The 19,073-nt window shown below is 47.0% G+C and overlaps 1 protein-coding gene across 6 annotated transcripts in view; it reads left to right on the top strand.

Annotated features, from left to right (window-relative positions):
- CPNE1 (copine 1) overlaps nucleotides 1-19,073 on the top strand; it is a 677,094-nt gene that overhangs the window by 331,498 nt on the left and 326,523 nt on the right. For all 6 annotated transcript variants that reach the window (XM_069652236.1, XM_069652233.1, XM_069652235.1 and 3 more), the window contains exon 6: nucleotides 18,391-18,474. In XM_069652236.1, the coding sequence (XP_069508337.1) occupies nucleotides 18,391-18,474 (84 nt within the window). The remainder of the gene's footprint in view (nucleotides 1-18,390; nucleotides 18,475-19,073) is intronic.

Genomic DNA, 19,073 nt, shown 5'->3' with positions numbered 1-19,073 from the left:
CGTCGTCCCTCGAAGGCCTTCGTCGAGGGTGATGCCATTGAAGGGTATATATAGCTTGCGTAGCACCCGTTGGCTTGAGTTCTGTTTTTCCGCGTTAGCACTTGCTTCTAATGAAATTCGGCGCTCCTCTTCTGTGACGTATGTTACTAGAAAATCTTCGAAATCATCGAAAATGGCTTCGTCTTCGACTCCATAGACGCCAAAGACCGGCTTTAAAAACTGTAGAGATTGTGACTCGAAAATGTCAATAACTGACCCGCATCGCATCTGCCTGTGGTTCCTTGGAGAGAGCCACAATACTACAGTGTTCCAGGTGTCAGACGATGACAGGAAAAGCCTTGAGGGAACGGAAGGGGAAACCCAGGTTAGGAAAAATCCCCAAAGTCACCTATACGTACGGCTAGGCCTTCGACCGACTAGCATTCTAGGTCAAGGAGTGAGTCCCCATACTCCTCCTCGTCTTTGAAGAAGTTGAAGAGGAGACACCAACGGTCGCCTTCATCATCATCTTCTTCGGACGATTACCCTAAAAGTGTTGCATGTCCTTTGAAAAATTAGACGCCTGCTGAATGGGAAGCATTTAGGGTCGAGATGTTGAAAATATTTGATAAACGGAGCCATGCTCCGACCGCGCTTTCAGATGAAGCCGGAAAGGAGAGGTCTCGGTTAAAAACTTGCGCGTCGCTGAGCCTGGGTAAATGACCGGACCCCCATCGGGAGCCCTCGATACCCCTCTCTGAGAAGACCAAAGGATCACGAGATCCATGGAGGTCGTCCACGCCATCGGCACCCTCGATGCCGGAGGTGCCTTCCACGCCAGCCATGCCCTCGACACCTATCAAGTCCTCAAAGTCGATGCCGAAATCTTCGACGCCGGCAGCGTCATGTTTGCCAGCCACACCGTTGCGCCCAATGTTCCTCATGTATCGACGTCAACGCCTTCAACTACATTGAAGCCTGTGTTATCTAAACAGGACAAGATTTATGCTCCCCTCCCAAAGAAGGATTTTTCCAAGTCCCTGACTTCTATTTTTGAGGAGAAGGAACATTCTGAGAATGAGGATGCACCATTTGGGTTACAATACGGTACACCCAATGTAGCAGAGTTTTATCTCTGAGGAGAGCAGAATGCAAGATTTATATGAAAACTTGCAAACAGCATGTGGGGTTGACATATCGCCAGAACTGGAATTCGGAAAGCCTGAACCAGGGGAACATGCTGAACATGCTGAGTCCTCCTATCGTTAGCTTATGTCACAGGTAATTGAATATTTGGGCTGGAGTAGGCCATCTTTACCCTACAACCAAGACGACCTAACGGACATTCTAGACACGGGTCCTCAAACTGGTGCCATTTTGCCCTTTCATGTGGCACTTCAAAAAAGGGTGGCTAGGAACTGTGAAACTCTTCAGTGAAATTCGGCAGTTGACAAGAACCTCACCAAAAACTACCGCCCCTCCAGTAGCGACCCCGACTATTTGTCGAAACACCCCACTCCGGAGAGTCTAGTGGTGCAGGCAGCTACAGCTACTTCAGAACAGTCAGAATACCCTACCATCCGATAAGCGCGTAGATGGATGGGCGAGGAAGGTATTTTCCACAGGGAGCATGGCACTGAAATACACCAACTCCACTTGTGCCCTCGCAAGGTTTTCATATTCTCTGTCGGACTGCATCTCCATTGCGCCAGAGCATATTCCTTAAGGGGAAGAAAGGGACGACTTCTTAGCTATTAAGGACGGCAAAGAAGCCATGTGTGAGTCCCTTCAATCAGGGTTGGATTCTGCAGATCAACTCAACAGATCCATGGCCACCAGCACTGTCATGCGCAGATTTGCGTTGTTGAAGTTTGGTTTTGCACCAGATGTGCGGTCTAGGCTTCTCAGCATGCCCTTTGACGGGTCTCATCTTTTTGGCAACAAGGCCGACGAGAGCCTTGAGAAGTTGCAGACTTCAAAGGTGGCAGCCAAATCTTTAGGCTCTGCTATTAGGCAACCTGAGCCTTTTCGTACTAGTGGTCAATCATGGAGGGGGTAGATCTTTTCGCTACTACTCCTCAGTTTGAAGGGCGAGAGGAATGGCCAGTCAAAGGGGCCAAAGAAGGTTTCCCCATGTTGGTCGAGGTAGAGGTGCAAAGCCAGCTCAAGCAGCAGCCTCCTTACCATCAGCCGTTGCAACAGCTGCCACAAAACCACTATGGGGTCTTGAGTCACAGTTCACCAGTGGTGGGCAGACTGTCTCAGCATCTGCAAGAATGGCGAGACATTACTTCAGATGCTTTTGCTTTGGAAACCATAGCCCATATTTATTGCCTTCCTTTTATCAGAAGACCTCAGAACAATCCACCGGGGAACCACTGTTTGAGGATTCCGGATCCGCTCCTTGTGCACGAAATTTTAACCCTGCTAGAGAAAGGTGCTATAGAACCTGTACCTTTAGCAGATGGGAGCAATCGATGGCACTTCCCATATTTTTGATTACCAAGAAGGAAGGAGGATTGAGATCCATCTTGGACTTGAGATACTTGAACAAGTTCCTAAGGAAGGACAAGTTCAAGATGGTCATACTTTCGCAGATCCTTCAGGCCTTCCAATTACACGATTGGTTGGTGTCATTGGACCTTCAGGATGCTTATTTTCATGTGTCAATCCATCTCAAGCACAGAAAATACCTGAGGCTCGCAGATGACGGTTCTCATTTTTGAATTCTGCCATTCGGGCTGACCTCAACCCGAGGGTTTTCACCAAACTGTTGGCGGTAGTGTCAGCACGCCTCAGGAGAGGGGGGGGGGGGAGATTCACGTCTACACCTACCTGGACGATTGGATGATCAGGGCGCGTTCTCCCGTACAAGTCCTCGATCATCTCAACGTTACCTGCCACTCTCTTCAGGGACTGCGCGTCTCCCTCAATTACAAGAAGTCCTATATGACACCTTCCCAAAAGTTGCAGTACATTGGAGCTGTACTAGATGCATCCTTTTGAAAGAGCTTGCCACCAGAGGTGAGGGCTCAAAACATTCTTCAGATGGTGACCAAATTTCAAAATGCCCACAATCTACCGGCCTTCGATTTTCTGAGGTTGCGCGGCGTCATGGCATCCTGCATTTTTCTGCTGCCTGAAGCCTGCCTGAGAATGAGATCCCTTCAATGGGCTCTAAGAACACAGTGGTCCCATTTCTCAGGAAAGATGTCGGACCGACTTCAGATTCCAACCAGGGTCTCGCTGGAACTTCTGTGGTCGGCCTGCGAGGAAAATGTTTTGAAAGGAGAACCTTTTTGGCAAACATGGCTGGAGATAACAGTAGTGACGGATGCCTCACTCACGGGATGGGGAGTCCATGCCAACGATCTGACAATCGGCAGTCGTTGGTTTCCATCAGAGTCCAAACTACACATCAATCCTTTGGAGCTGAGGGCAATCAGACTAGCGCTGAAGGCCTTCCTGCCCTCTGTACGGGGAAAGAACGTCCTGATAATGATGGACAACACTGAATTGCATTGCGTTTTTCACCCTCTACTTGCATCTGAAGCCAATTGTAAAGTCTAATCTTGCTGTTTTTCCTTTTGGTTAAAAAGTCAAATCTTGCTGTACTCTGCTAACTTGCTCTGCACGTTGCTTGTAATTGTTGCTTCGCTGTAACTTGCTGGCACAGTGACTTCGCCAATCTTTGTTCCACGCTTACCTACCTTTCCCCCACCCCTCCTGTCTCCCTTCTTCTCACGCTACCACTCCCATGGTGCTTTCTGTTTCTCCTATCTTTTCAAACTGCTTCTCCATTGACTATCCTTCCCTTCTCACTAGGTCTGGTAGGAAAGTTCAAAAAGGATATCTTGGTCTCCAACCCTGTTCTCCCTATTGCTGACACCTATTCCAGCGCTTCCGTCAGACAGACACTGACCCTCTCCCCTCTCCCCTCTGCCCTCTGCCCTCTGCCTTCTCCCCTCTCCCCTCTCTCCTCCAATCTGGTCACATCACCTCTATTCTCTCTGAGTGGGCTGACCTCTCAACTCCCCCTTCTTGGTTTGTTAATTTATTCATATTTTTAAAGTGCACAGCAGCCCGTGGGCATCGTGGCGCTGTTACAAAGATACATTGCTGGTTACAAAAGAAAGGCTTAGTAGTTACATTGGCATTTTCATTTACGGTTAATTTTTAGAGTTACATAGTACAAAGCAAGCAGTATTTATAAGCATTTACGGTTCATTTTGGAATTCCATAGTACCTGGTAGATAGCAGCTAGTGGGCTCGCAAGGCGGGCCATGGTGTGGAGAGGGTTATATGAATAGTGTGGTTTTGAGGGATTTGCGAAAGGCGAGTAAGGAAGGTTCTGCTCTTAGTGCTTTAGGGAGGGCATTCCAGAGTTTCGGTGCTATGTGGGGGAAGCCAATGCCGCCGGCGTTGGCTCTTTTTATGGAGGGTACGCAGAGTTGGTTAGCAAGGTGGCTTCTTGTAGGACGGGCAGATGTTTTTGGAGATCGTTTCTGATAGGTAGGATGGGGCAGAGAGATTGATGCATTTATGTGTAAGGGTTAAGCTTTTGAAATTGATCCTTTCCCTGACTGGGAGCCAATGGGCTTTGCGTCTGGCCTGGGATATGTGGTCACTTCTAGAAATGTGCAGAGCTGCGCAGAGCGTGCTGTTTTGTGTTATTTGGAGTCTATTGATGTTTGTAGTGGAGGTGCCTGCCAGGAGGGCATTGCAGTAATCGAGTCTGGCTCCTATAGTGGCTCTGGCTACGGATAGGCAGTTTTGAGCGGTAAGAAAGGGTTTTATAGCAGTTATGAGTTTAGTTGGGTGGGCAGAGGTGGAGGAGATGGCGCTGACCTGTCTAGTCATCGAGAGGGTAGAGTCTAAGTAGACACCAAAGGTCTTTACAGATGTAGATACTGGTATCTTAGTATGGTCGATGGTGAAGTGGGTGTATTTAGTGTTGAGTTTGGTGAGGATTTCCTTGGGGCCCAGGATAATGATCTCAGTTTTATCCCCAATTAGGCAGAGACCGTTGATTGCCATCCATGTTTGGATGGTGGCATATATCTGGAGGAGAGCTTCTAGATCATGGTCATAGTCTCCAGTGAGGGGGAGGAGGACTTGGGTGCCATCGGCATAGTTTGTGTATGCTATGCCGAGTGCATCCAGCAAGTCAAAGAGAGGTTTGGTGAACAGGTTGTAGAGGGTAGGTGCAGTACATGAGCCCTGGGGGACTCCACAATTTATGGTGGTGGGGGTTGCGTGGGCTTGGTCAGGGTTGACCTTCATGGCCCTTCCTTCTAAGAATGAGGTGATCCAGGAGGTGGCTTTGTCAGAGAAGTGGGTGGCGTTGGATAGGTGGGAGGTCAGGATATCGTGTTCAACAAGATCGAACTCGGCAGAGAGATTGAGGAGGAAGGAGCAGGAAGGCAGGTTTGCCAGTATCCATTATTTTGGTGATTTGGTTCTTAAGGTCTAAGAGTGCGGTTTCTGTGCCATGGCCTTTGCGGAAGCCTGATTGTCTTCTGCCTAGGATGGCATTTGATTCCAGATATTGTTGGATTTGGATGTGGGCAGCTTTATCCAGGATTTTGAGGAGGAATGGAACGGTAGTGATGGGGCGGTAGTTGTTGGGGCAAGCGGGGTCTAGGGTGTCTTTTTTTTTTTTTTTGAGTGGGCAAATCCAGGCTTCTTTTAGGCTTTTTGGTACGATACCAGTGGAGAAGGAGGCGTTAATGAATGCTGTGAATATGGGGGGGGTGAGTGAGTCTGAGCATTCTTTATTGATGGTAGGGGGACAGATGTCCCCTTTACAGGTGGAGGGTTTGATAAGGTTAGTCACTTCTGTCTCGGTGACGTCTCTGAAGACGAACAGGGGTATTTGACAGAGAGGATGATTAGGTGGGGGGTGCGGTTGTGGAATGTCCCGATTGGAGAGGGCTTTACAATGAGCTGCTATTTTTTTCTTGGAGCATTTTGACTTTGTTGATGAGGGCGTCCTGAATGCTGGAGCACCAGGCTTTGTCTTTGGTGATTTTGTCCGGGGTAGTGGCAGGGGAGGTGAGATCTTTGAAGATAGGGAAGATTTCCCTGGATTTGGAATTAGCTTTGGAGATTCTTTGGTTAAATGAATCTGATTTGGCTAGGAATATGGCTTTTTTAATACATGGATGGGATCTCTTTGAATTCATTTAGGGAGGATTGGTTGGGCGATGATTGCCATTTGACTAGTGCTTGATGCTTTTTTATGCGTAGGGCAGAGAGTATAAACCAAGAATTAGAGTGCATTGATTTTTTTAATCTTTTTTGTTTTCTAGGGGAGCAATGGATTCAATAGCTTGGCTGTGCATGCTTGCATATGTGTTGGCTAGAGAAACGGGGTTGTTGTTAAATGGATGTTCAGGGATATCGAGAAGCGGAGCTAGGTTATTTTGGTTAGTTTTTTTGAGCTTCTGACTTTGGCGGGTGGGCCATACGAGAGTATATTGCATTTAGGAGTGGTGGGGATTGCAAATTGGATGAGGTGGTCATCTGTCCATGGGAGGGCAGAAATGTTAGTGATGGATGAGGTGCAGTTGTGGTCTGCGATCCAGTCGATGGAGCGGCCTTTGCAATGGGTAGGTGCAGTGATTTTATGTTCGAACCCAATGTGGGTGAGTTCTTTGGCTAGGGAGGTGGTTGCTTTGTCCTTTGGGTCATGCAAGCTTAAGTTAAGGTCACAGAGTAGGATCGTTTTGGTAGAACCTTTTAAGTTAATACCTACAATTTGGAGGAGGTGCTTTTGGTAGTCTTGTGGTGGGCCAGGTGGTCTGTAAGTGATTGATGTTTATGGTGCAGTTTTAGGAAATCGAGTTTAGCAATGAGGAGGTCGGCGTTGTTTTCGCATTGCTGGCTGCAGAGTCTAATTGAGAGGGTATCTTTGAAGATGAGGGCATCTTTGAAGATGAGGGAAACCCCTCCACCTTTGGATGTTTTGCGGTCTTGTCTCAGGATAGTGTATCCTTGGGGGGGAGGTCAAGGGGTAGGGAGGGGCCTGATGCTTCATGTAGCCAGGTTTCAGAGATGGCTAGTAAGTCGAGTTTAAGGGCAGTGATGATGTTGTTGATCTCCAGTGCATGTGCTAGGAGTGATCGGGCGTCGAGAAGCACGCATTTCAGTTCAGTGTGGTGTGGGTGGATGTTTGGCGAGAGTGCTGAGGTTAGGGCTCGGGGGTGTGGTTAGTGAGTGAGTGTGTGGACGTGAGGGATGGTGTTGGGTATAGTGCAATGGGTGTGGGGGTGGGTGTTGAGCAGCTTGTGGTGTGAGCGATGTGTGCGTGTAGTTGGGGTGCAAGAGCCAAGTCTGGTGTTTCTGAGGTCGATAGTGGGTGGAGTGTTGCGGAGAGGGACGTGTAGCTTGGTCCTGAGTCTGCAAAGCCTAAGGTTGAGGAGGGTGTGGTCATAGAGCTTGTTAGTATGAGGGCTGGGCTGGGTGTTCTGTAAGGGGCATAAGGTGGCAGGACTATGGGCTAGTGGTGGTGCGAGATTAGTGTGTATGAGTGACATGCTGCAGATGGACACGAGGGCGAGTGTGATGAGAGAGATGGCAAGGTGGGTGAGAAGTGAGGTGCGCTGTGGTGGTGATGCTGTTAGGCAGGACATGGAAGGATACATTTGTGACAGTATTGTGTATAGTGCGAGCATAGGACTATCTGTTTTGATTCACTACACTTTGTTCAGAGTAGGACTTCCAGCAGTTAGGCGTGGGAGAGGTAGGGCAATTAAAATTTAGGCTAGTCCAGCATAGGGCACTTCACAATAGGCAGTTAAAGGCTAGTTTGGCGTAGGGCACTTCACAATAGGCAGTTAAAAAAGGCTAGTCTGGCATAGGGCAATTCATAGTAAGCAGATTCAAGAAAGGCTAGTCTAACATAGTGGGGGAGATTGATATATCAGATGCATTTCAAGAGAGCTGCAAGGTAGAGATGTACTTTACATATGCTTACAATTAGGCATTTGGATAGAAAGGCAGCAAGGTGGTGCTGGTTGGAAGGTGCATTTTGCAGTTTATATAAGGGCAGTGCAATAAACGGGCAATCGTTAGGCATGAATGGTTAGCCGTTATATATTTGCATGAAGTTCACAGTATTAGCCAGAGACAGTGTCGGGTAGAAACACTTCTGCATTGCAATGTGAGAGCACACTGAGTCAGGCAGCAGTATGGGATGCGGTTATTACAGTAGGAACATTAAGGAGAAAGGCACAGTGGAGTGCTTAGTACATTACAGTTCTGAGGTGCTCTTGCCCCTGTCATGAGGATCTGTTTGAAGCCCAAAGCCAAGTGCAATTCTTGGTAGGACTCTGACTTAGCCACACTTAAACGTAAGTGAGGGGCGGCTGAGAGGAAATCGAGGGCTTCTTGTTCATCCTCTGACAACTGGCCTGTCACCTGCTCCAAAGGCAATACCGAGGCTCTGTCCACACCAAGAAGAGAGCCCACAAGCAAGCCCATGTCTCTGCGGCATCTACCAACTCAGCCAAACTCTTTCAAATCTACAAGGAGCTGGCCAATCCTCCTGCAGTCTCTACCCCTCCTGTCGCCTCCAAGGCCCTTTGCACAGCCCTTATCTCTCACTTCATCTCAAAAACCCAGGACATCCTGTCCACTCTCTCCTCCCCCTCCTCTCATCCCTCCTTCTCTGAACTCTGACCCTCCTTCAGCCACCCCACCACCCTCTTTCTCCTCTCCTTTTTTCTCCCCTGACGAGGTCGCTAGACAAGTCTGATCTATGAAAGTCTTGTCAAAACCGGTTCATCCATGTTCTTCGAAAACCATAAAGGACCACATTGACACCCTCGCTCATGCCCTGGCCGATTTCTGCAACCTCTCCTTTGCCTCAGGAGCCTTACCCCTCCCCTCTGAAGCACTCTTGTGCATCCTCTTCTCAAGAAACCCACAGCTGATCCTTCTTGCCCGGCTATCTATCGCCCAATTTCCATTACTCCTTTCCTGGCCAAACTCCTGGAAAAGCTGGCCATCTCTCAGCTTCACCTTCACTCTGATTCTGTTGGCTGTCTCCACGACCATCAGTCTGGCTTTAGAGCTGCCAGAAGCACGGAAACTGCTCTCCTGAACATCCGTGAAGATTTGCTCTCCAACCTTGACTTTAACGTTCCCTCTGTCTTCATCCTTCTCTCTCTTCTGCCTTTGGCACGGTCAACCATACCATCCTGCTCAACCATCTCTTTGACAACCTAGGCATCACCGATCAGGCTCTATCCTGGCTGACCTCTTTCCTATTTGATCAACCCTCCTAGGTCCAACTTGCATCCTTCTTTTCCTCCATCTCCCTCTCTACCTGCGGGGTTTCACAGGGGTCAAACTCTCGCCCACCACATTGCCATTTTCTGCTCAGATTTCCAGTGCTATGCTGACAACACTCCTCATTTTCAGGCTTCCCTTGGCCACCTCTTCTCCTTCCCTGATCTCTGACTGCCGTTCTCCCATTCAGGATTGGTGTGCTGCCAATTATCTCTGCCGGAATGCCAGCAAGACTGAGATCCTCCTCATTAACACACCTTCACCCTCCTTTCCTGTCGCTCTGTGGCCGGGCTCCCTTGGCCCTCTTCCTACACCAACCTGCGAGGCCAAGAACATTGGGGTAATCTTTGACTCCACGCTTTCCTCCTCTGCCCACATCTCTGTCTCAAAGTCAAACTTACAGCTCCTTCTCAGAGGTATTCTGCCTTTCCTCTCCATCCCCCAGAAGCTCACTGTCTCTCGAGCCCTGGTTCTCTCAAGGTTGGACTATTGCAACAGCCTCTTTCTAAATCTACCTGCCTCTTCTCTACACCCTTTGCAACTTATCCAGAACAGGACTGCAAGACTTGTCCTTCGCCTCAAGCACTGGGATCATATCTCTCCAGCCCCGAAATCAGTGGCTGCAAGGATTACATTCAAGACCCTTTGCATTGTCCACAAGGCTTTCTGGGGCCTGGGTCCAACATACCTTCGGCTGTCCCTCCGTAAAAACCTTCCCTACCGAGCCCTTCGCTCCTCCACCTTTAACTCCCTCAGGGTCAGTAGTTTTTTCTAAGAAACAAGCTGGGGGTAGATCGGTCTTCGGTTGGGGCCTCCCTCTGGAACAACCTCCCTGCCACTCTGAAACTTGAGGAGAAGCACGTCAAGACCTTCCTCTTTGCTTCTGCCTTCGCTCCTCCTCTCACCTGCTGATCCGTTCTCTCTGCATCATGCACCTGGTCTCCCTCAGTCTTTAGGGCCCACGTACCTGCTCAACCTGCCACCCACCCGCACTGCCTCCGGGCAATCCCTTGCACTGGGGTCTGTATGTAAACCTACACTCCCCTGCCCACCACCCCACCACCTCCCCTGGCTGCCCCATTTTCTTTTTCTGCACTTATTCAGACACACCCTGTCTTTTGCCCTATTCCTACCACTTGCCACTTGCTGGCTGCACTACCACTAGAGTGAAAGGAACCTCTTATAGAGTTTAAGCATGGCACATATAAGTCACTGTCAGATGTTTCACCCACAAAAATAATTGTTTTAACTGTACGTTTGAAGACTCGCTTTTTTGTACGATGCACTGTACAGCCGAAAGGGGCACTTGCATATTAATGACTAGATTGTTATAGGAGGGATATTTAAAGGAGATATTTAAAAGGGATGTTTAAAAACCAATGGTGCTGTGGGTGCATATGGTTCATATCAACATTCGTTGATAACTTCATAGAAGCCATCTCCAACTTAGCCATCAACCACAAACACCTAATCATCCTGGGGGACTTCAACATCTGGTTTGAAGACAGCCACGCCAACTCCCAAAACTCACTAATTGAACAACTCGGCACCATGAAACTACAAAGTCAAAGGAGCAACGCACTCGGCAGGACACACCCTAGACGCAATTTTCGCCAAAGAAAAACTCATCACCACGGCACCTCCAATACAAATACTGTGGAGCGACCATCTCATCATCCCATTCATGATCACTCTGCCTACCCAAACCTACATCCAACATCCGAAACTCACAACCACCACCACCAAAAGAAACTGGAAACACGTCAAGGAAAGCAACCTATTCAAACAACTGGAATTAACGAAAGCCTCAACTACAGAACTGGAGCCAGCTGACCAAGACGGGAAAGCAGAGAGACTGCACAAATGGATCGCAGATACAATAGACAAGATCGCCTCAGAAAAACCGTTCACCCCATCAAAAAAAAGAGCAATGGCAAAGTGGTTCACCCCACTATTAAAGGCCATGAAAAAGGAAAACAAAAAGATGGAATTGGAATGGAGGAAAGAATACAACCCAGGGAAAAAAACACTGTTACAGAAACAAATCCGCTCATACAAGAAGGAAATTCAAAAGCCAAAGAGAAGACATCAACAATGCCCCCAACACAAAAAGAATTGTTTAGCATCATTAAAGAAATGAGAAGCCCACCAGGCTGCGAGAACACCCCGATCCCCTCAGAAAAGCTAGGCAACGACCTAGCAGAACACTTCAAACAAAAAATCAATTCCATCCGACAAACCATACAAAAGCGACCAACCCACCACAACATACAACCCAACCAACCTAACACGGAACCACAGCACAAACTCCAAAGCCTTCCTGAAATATCAGCAGAGGCATTCGCAATGCTGGTAAAATGTAGCAAGAAAGCGGGATCACCCATGGACCCCTGTCCCCCAGACATCTACAAATCAATCCTCGCGCAAGGATCGCCAGCAGAACACTACAGAAACCTTCTAAATCTATCACTATCAACAGGGACTGTACCGAAGATCTTCAAATCAGCATACATCAAACCACACAAGCCACACTTAAACACAAGTGATGACCTTTCCAACTACAGGCCGATTGCTAACATCCCCTACCCAGCAAAACTTATAGAAACCTACGTATATAAACTAACCCAAGAACACGTTGAAAAACACCACCTGCTGGACCAAGCTCAAATTGGTTTCAGACCAGCGAGAGGAACGGAAACAGCGCTACTATCCATCTGGGACGACCTAAAAACTAAAGCAGACGCAAACATCAGCCCTTATTCTGCTCGACCTCTCTGCAGCCTTTGACACAGTTAGCCACGACACCCTGACCGAAAGACTGGAAGACATAGGCATAACAGACACAGCACTATGCTGGACCAAATCATTCCTAGCAGACAGAACAGAAACGTATGGATCAAACCTTTCAAATCCACTCCACAAGTTAACGACTGTGGAGTGCCACAAGGATCCTCACTATCTCCACTGTATTTCAACATCGATCAGACTTCGGTCATCAGAATCTTCAAAAAATACAACATTACATGTTCCATCTATGCAGATGACACTCAGATCATCTACAAAATCAAAGACACTGATGCCGACCATTCAACCCTAATCGACTGTCTAAAAGAAGTTTTCAACTGGATGGATGTCAACAACCTGAAAATCAACCCAGGAAAGACAGAAATCATGATCGTATCCAAAGACCAAGAGAACGAAACCACCATCCCGTGGCCTATGGAAATGGGGAAACGCACCAACACCATTGAAGGTAGTAAAAAATCTGGGAGTCCTAATGGACAACACCCTAACCCTGGAACCACAAATAAATGCAACAGTGAAGAAATGCTTTTTCCTCCTCCACACGGCAAGAAGAATTCTACCTTTTCTCTCCTTCACGCACAAAACACTCAATATCGTCGCCCTAATGTCAAAAATCGACTATGCAAACCGTCTTTACCTCGGAATACCAGAATACCTCCTGAAGAAACTGCAACAGATCCAAAATGCAGCAGCAAGACTACTCCTCTAACTATCCAGAAGATACCACATCACTCCAGCCCAAAACACACTACACTGGCTCCCAGTAAAACATTGCATCACCTTCAAAACAATGTGCATAACGCACTGGGCAATCAGCGGACAAGGTGCAGAATTCCTACAAAAGAAAATAAGTCTACAAACCAACAAGACCCCTCCGATCAAGCAACGAAATCTGGCTGGAACTCAAACCATACCTTAAGAAAAAACTTGGAGGCACCTCCTTCTACCACAGCCGCAAAAACCTGGAACAACACCCCAAAAGAAATAAGAAACACTGAAGATCACCTAAAATTCAGGAAATCACTAAAAACCTGGCTCTTCAACACCACAGATTAAATCTGGAAACCAAAACCGGAAAATGGATGACTAAAGGAAACCGGAAAGGACACAGACTTCCCCGACCCGGGAGGGTAGCACCCACGGCACCTGGACGGGTGACACCGGATAGACTGGAGCACAGGCGGCACGCACGGAGACTGAGTCAACTACCCCAGACAATCCCACCAACACTTTCGCCCGCCCCTTAGTTATCACCAGGTACCACAGTGATGTGGAATTGTCAAGATACTGGAAATCACCACACTACCTGAGAGGTTGACATTGACAGGTGCACCAGCCACAGGAGTATGAAGGGAGGATAAGGGGAGCTATGAGAGAGCATGTTAGAGGTGGGGGCCAGAGGAGTAAGGAACCTTGTATGCCAGTCGGACCCAGATCAGGGCAGAGCCGCATCAGGGGAGACTACGCAAGCCGAGCGCCTCAACTAGGATAGAGACGCAAACTAACCAACCCTACTAACAATTTCCCTTTCTACATACACCTCTCAAACTCCAAACCAAAACCTACAGCACAACAAACCGCACAAACTTCACTACATTGCAACAACAAAACAAAAACACACATAGGGCCTCATTACAGGTCGGGCGGTCCGGAATTAACAGTGGCGGTAAACCTGCCGCCACTGTTAATTCCGGACCGCCCGATCCCGAGTCCTGCAGGCGGGAGGTGATGTTCCCGCCAGGTCTGACCTGGCGGGTTTAACACTGCCCGCCTGCAGGCAGACGTGGAAACACCAGCACCATCACGAGATGGTGATGGTGTTTCCACTTCCCCATTCCCATTGAGTTCTATGGGACACAATGGGAATGGGGATTTACCGAATTCCGCCTCGAATTCCCGGGACACCAGGGTCGTAATGCCCTGGTATTTCCGGGAATCACGGAGGCGGAATGGTAATACGAGTCGGCGGTAACACCGCCTGGTTACCGCCGAATTCGTAATGTGGCCCATAGTCTTGCACAACAGTACATGACTACCGGCCGCAAACACCCCAGGCCCAGCCAACTGACCCATCTGGCTGAGGCCGCCAACAGCACATCACTGCTCTCTTGCACTTTTCCTGCTTCATCCCACTAACTCAACCTCCCCTCCACTTTCAGAGCCGCCAGAGCGCCAGGAGACCACTCCGGTGGTGGTAGTGCGTGGTACAAATGTCCTTTAACATTAAGATGGGTGAGCCTCTTGCAATGACTTCGCGTTCCACCTTACGTTTATGTATGCAGAGTGCAGTCAAGTGCAGGATGCACTGTCCGGGAGTACTGTTTTAATGTCATTGCAAGCAATAGTGAGCACATATGAACACACATAATATTGCCTAAAGTGCATTTACATATTGATGCAGGGATATACAGCACCCTTGTTTCTAGGTGGGCATCTAGTATGGGAGTCTCCCACCGGAATTGCGCTCTTGTCTTCATTACAAAATGAATTATGCCTCAACGATGACAAGACCGAGCTAATTCTAATTGGTAATATCTCCAAGTTAAACAATCTCCGTCAACAATACAAATCATTCAACATCGATGGTAACACCATTACTGTCGCAAATGAAATAAAAACTCTAGGGGTCTACATTGACTCGACCATCACACTAAACAGACAGGTCAATGCCATTGTCTCAACTTCCGCCTATACATCAAAATTAATAAGAGCTAGTAGGCCCTTCCTCTCGGCAGACAATAGCATCACCCTAGCCAGGGCTCTGATCCTCTCTAGGATAGATTATTGTAACTCGCTCTTTGCAGGCACCAGCAACAGAAACATTAGAAAACTGCAAATAGTACAAAATAACACCGTCAGAGCTGCACTAAATATACTCAAGAATTAACACATTTCTTCCTCTAGACGAAACATCCATAGGCTCCCAGTCCAAGACACGATTACATTTTAAATCCTCTCACACACACGTCTCACTAAGAGCGCACCTGCGTACCTCAGCAACCAGATCAGCAAAAACCAGTCCAATAGACCAAGACGCTCCTCGTATGCCAACCTCATTGCAACGCCAAAATATAGAAGACAGAAAGCAGGTGGTTCTATACGCGTTGTACGATACGACCCCCCACCCACAAACCCCCCCCTGCTGCTCTCATTATTATGCTGTACAGCTTGTCTGCAATTTAATGTGTATTCCTGCCTCTGAGTAAATAATAAACATATGTAACTGATTAACGGTAACTATACATCATTAACTGTAACTGTATTAATACAGCACAAAACTGTTACTGGGTTCCCAGGTTCCAGCGCCTAGAAGCCTATGGGCAAGGAGCCCTTTATAAATGTACAAATAAATAAATTAATAAAATTTAATAAATTACTGAGTACTTAGTGTAGGGTACTATGAGGTCATCGCAAAACATAGTGAGCACATATGAACACACATCGTACTACCTAAAGTACATTTACATATTGATGTACGGATATACAACGCCATTGTTTCTAGCTATGCATCTTGTTGTGAGTGTGCCGACGGAATGGCGATCATGTGTTTATTGCTGTGTACTAAATGTAGAATACTGCAACCAGTGGGAGCGCCAACCCCGGACAAACATTTGTTTGTTTGCCCGGAGAAACACTGAATAAAATGGATAAACACGCAAGGGGGTGCACCTAGATGTCAATTTAGCATGCATTACTCAACCTCCCCTCTATATAAATTAGTGATTCTCACCAGATTTTCAACCCTTTTGGTAATGGTTGGCCTGCCCATATTGTCCGAGGAAGTAATCTCATGATGTGCATCGATGTGAGAACCGTGGCCAAAAAATATTTATCTTTTGTGCATGAACAATGTCCATTCTAAACTTGTATTGTGACCCTTGACAACTATGTCTAAGTTAAAAATCAATGTCTGTTCTGCTTGTCTAAGATGGGCGTCTCTATCACCTACTCTTGGTGCCGGCTCCACAATCTGAATGATGAATCACCGCAAATCATTAGGCTGGTGATGCTTTTGGTTGAAGTGTGCGACCATGGGTTTAGCAATCGCCTTGTTTTTGAGACATGATTGATGTTCACAAATCCTCTGCCTCACCTCTTTTAGTTTAACCTATGTACAATAGGTTGCAGGGACATTTGATGCCATAGATGGCTCATTTGCTTCTGCAATTTGTGAAACCCTTCAGTTTCCACATACGCCCGTTGAGGTCCGCCTGTTTCTCATTTGGTGTGAGGGGGCACACAGAACATCTGCCACACTTGTAGTGGCCCGTTACCGGTGGCAAGGACCTAAGAGTTTGCTGTTACGTTTTCTTTCTGTGGGGGTCATCATAGGTGCGTACTAGGATGTCTCTAAGAATTTTTGTCATTTGTATGCAAACCTAGGCTTGGTAGGGGGGTAAATCCTTCCGTGTGGATCATCTTCCAATTTTTTAGAATCGTTCTCTGCATGTTACATGTTGGGCTAAAAGTAGACCCGCATGTTATTTTTTCATCCATTGTTGACTTTTCATGGACTGTGAGGTAGACCGCCCTGGCTGTATGTTTGGCTTGTTTCCGTGCGTTACGGATAATAATAGGGGTTAACCTCTGTTTTAATCTGGAACCCAGTTCCTTGGTATGTTTTTCAAAACTTTGGTTCGCGCTACGGTTTTTTCTGACTCTCTGGAACTGGCCCAAAGGGAGTGTTGCTTTTGTCCAGAAGACCAGCAACAAAATCTTTGTGCCGTTGCCATTGGAATACGTTTTGCAACTGGTGCAAAGAAAAGAATATTGATCCTTTTCTGTGTAAAACTCTGGATGTCCTTTCCTTCCTTAAATCATTAGCTAACTTGGGCCTTCAGATCGGCACCATTAAAGGATATTTGGCATCGCTATCCATCTTTAAGCACTCTTCGGAAGAATGTTCCTTCTTCAAAATAACACTGGTGACTCAATTTCTAAAAGGGCTCACTAATATGTTCCTTACATCTGCTTTCCAGGTTCCACTTTGGGACCTTAATCTGGTTTTGAAATTCCTGATGTGTGCTCCTTTTAAACCTTTGCACACATGGCTGTTAAGGTTGTTAAGCTTTAAGACAATACTATTGGTAGCTCTAACATCAGCCCGCAGAGTGAGCGTGTTGCAGGCACTTTCATGTAAGCCACCCTTTAGTCTTCCACAAGGGCAGGGTTGTTCTGAGGGTAAAAGTCGTTTCAGACTTTCACTTGGGTCAGAAAATTGACCCGCCTTGCTTCTATCCTCTACCTCATCCTAGTAAAGATGTGATACGTGATAATTTGTGGCAACATGAGCCATGTATGGTGAAACAAAAAGCCGACGCGCGTTTTGACCGTAGTCGAGACCTCTCTCAGATAAGCTATCCAGCTTGCAGTTGGCACCCATAACAGGGTGGCCCACGGACTCCTCATCTGGCATCCATGCCATCTACCTAGTTTTGCCTTGATAAAGACTACGGTCGAAGCGCGCGTTGGCTTATTGTTTCACCATACATGGCTCATGTTGCCAGAACTTATCACGCATCACATTGTACATTAAAAAACATGTACAGAAATAACCCATGAATGATGTGTCTATATTTTTCAAACACAATTCTGTACTGGGGTTCTACACAACCAGAAAACGGTGGACAACCACCAACTGCCAGCGCCTAACAAAAACAGTTTGTCACCTCACCAAATAGAAAGATGAGGAATATGTTGGAGGATACAATCCATTTGAAGAACAAGTTACTTATCCCTGGAAACGTTCTTTCGACTGGATGTTCCTTCCACATATTCCTCATCACCCTCCCAACCTACCCCTCTGTAGAATTTCCCATGCTATTACAGCTTCCATTCCACCAAGGCGGAGTACTGTCATCACCGTATTTATGGGCTCTGCTGCAAGAGGAGATGAAAAACAGAACTGAGGCTAATGGGCTCTGCGCGAGCTATATATACCCTTCGATGACATGACCCTTGACGGGGGCCTTCGAGGGATATCGGCTTGACGCCCGGCGCCCTCTGCCGAAATATTTTTGCTGAAGCTGGACGTTACCTGTCAAACATGAGTAATACGTGGGAGGAACATCCAGTCGAAAGAATGTTACGAGGGGTAAGTAACTTGTTCTTTTATGTTTGTTTTCGGTTTGGGACCATGGCCCTCTTTCAGCTTCTTGTAATTACTGGGTTGCATCATTTTTAATAAAGGTGAATGGCTCAACTATCCCAATGCACGTTTTCATTAATTGACAGATGTGCGTCCAGGTTGACTAGACTTAGCAGAAGTTGTACAATTGACATTTGCTATATTTTACTCTTTACTATTGCTAGGACTTTCTTGGCAAATCTGATCCTTTTCTGGAGTTCTTCAAGCAGTGTGATGATGGGTCTTGGCAACTTGTGTACAGATCTGAGGTGAGTTCAGAGATGATCGCTTTTGCTGTTCCATTTGTTTGCAAATGTATTGAATGTGGCCTTTTACTACACACTATCATGAAATAGTATTGTTGGTGACCCGTTCTCTTGTGAGTTAGAATATACATTTGTGTATCTTCTCATGTATCTCTACTCCTCCACCTCCCATCATTCACCGCATAAATGGACTTAGCTCATGTAACCATAGCGCATGATAGCAGTTCTGAAGATGGTTTGGTGCCTAGTAGTCGTAAGTGCATCACCTGTTGTAGTAATGGTCTGCCCTTCTGTTAGTGTTAGGTAATATTATCACAGAACTGGTAAATCTTCGTGACCTGGGTCAACCCCAGAACTCTTTGCTTTATTAGTAGGATATTTTTCCTTAATACCTCAGTGAGTGGGAACCTTTTTCCACATTCACAGAATATTTAACTCTTTTTATGGGTGTCATGTTTTTAACTCTCTATAGTGTCTTTTTAAAGTTATCCTCTTGAACAGCTTATTGGCAATAAGTGCCTGTTGCTTGGTTGCTCTAGGGGCTCCCCTTTTAACTTTCTCTGGCTAACCTTGAGAGAACTACAGTTCCCAAGGGTAGAAAG

This window comes from Ambystoma mexicanum, chromosome 3p (assembly GCF_040938575.1).
Source record: "Ambystoma mexicanum isolate Mex_15411 chromosome 3p, UKY_AmexF1_1, whole genome shotgun sequence".
NCBI classification, from domain to species: Eukaryota; Metazoa; Chordata; class Amphibia; order Caudata; family Ambystomatidae; genus Ambystoma; species Ambystoma mexicanum.
The sequence above is the reverse complement of the archived record's forward strand: the minus strand, read 5'-3'. Positions and strand labels throughout refer to the sequence as shown.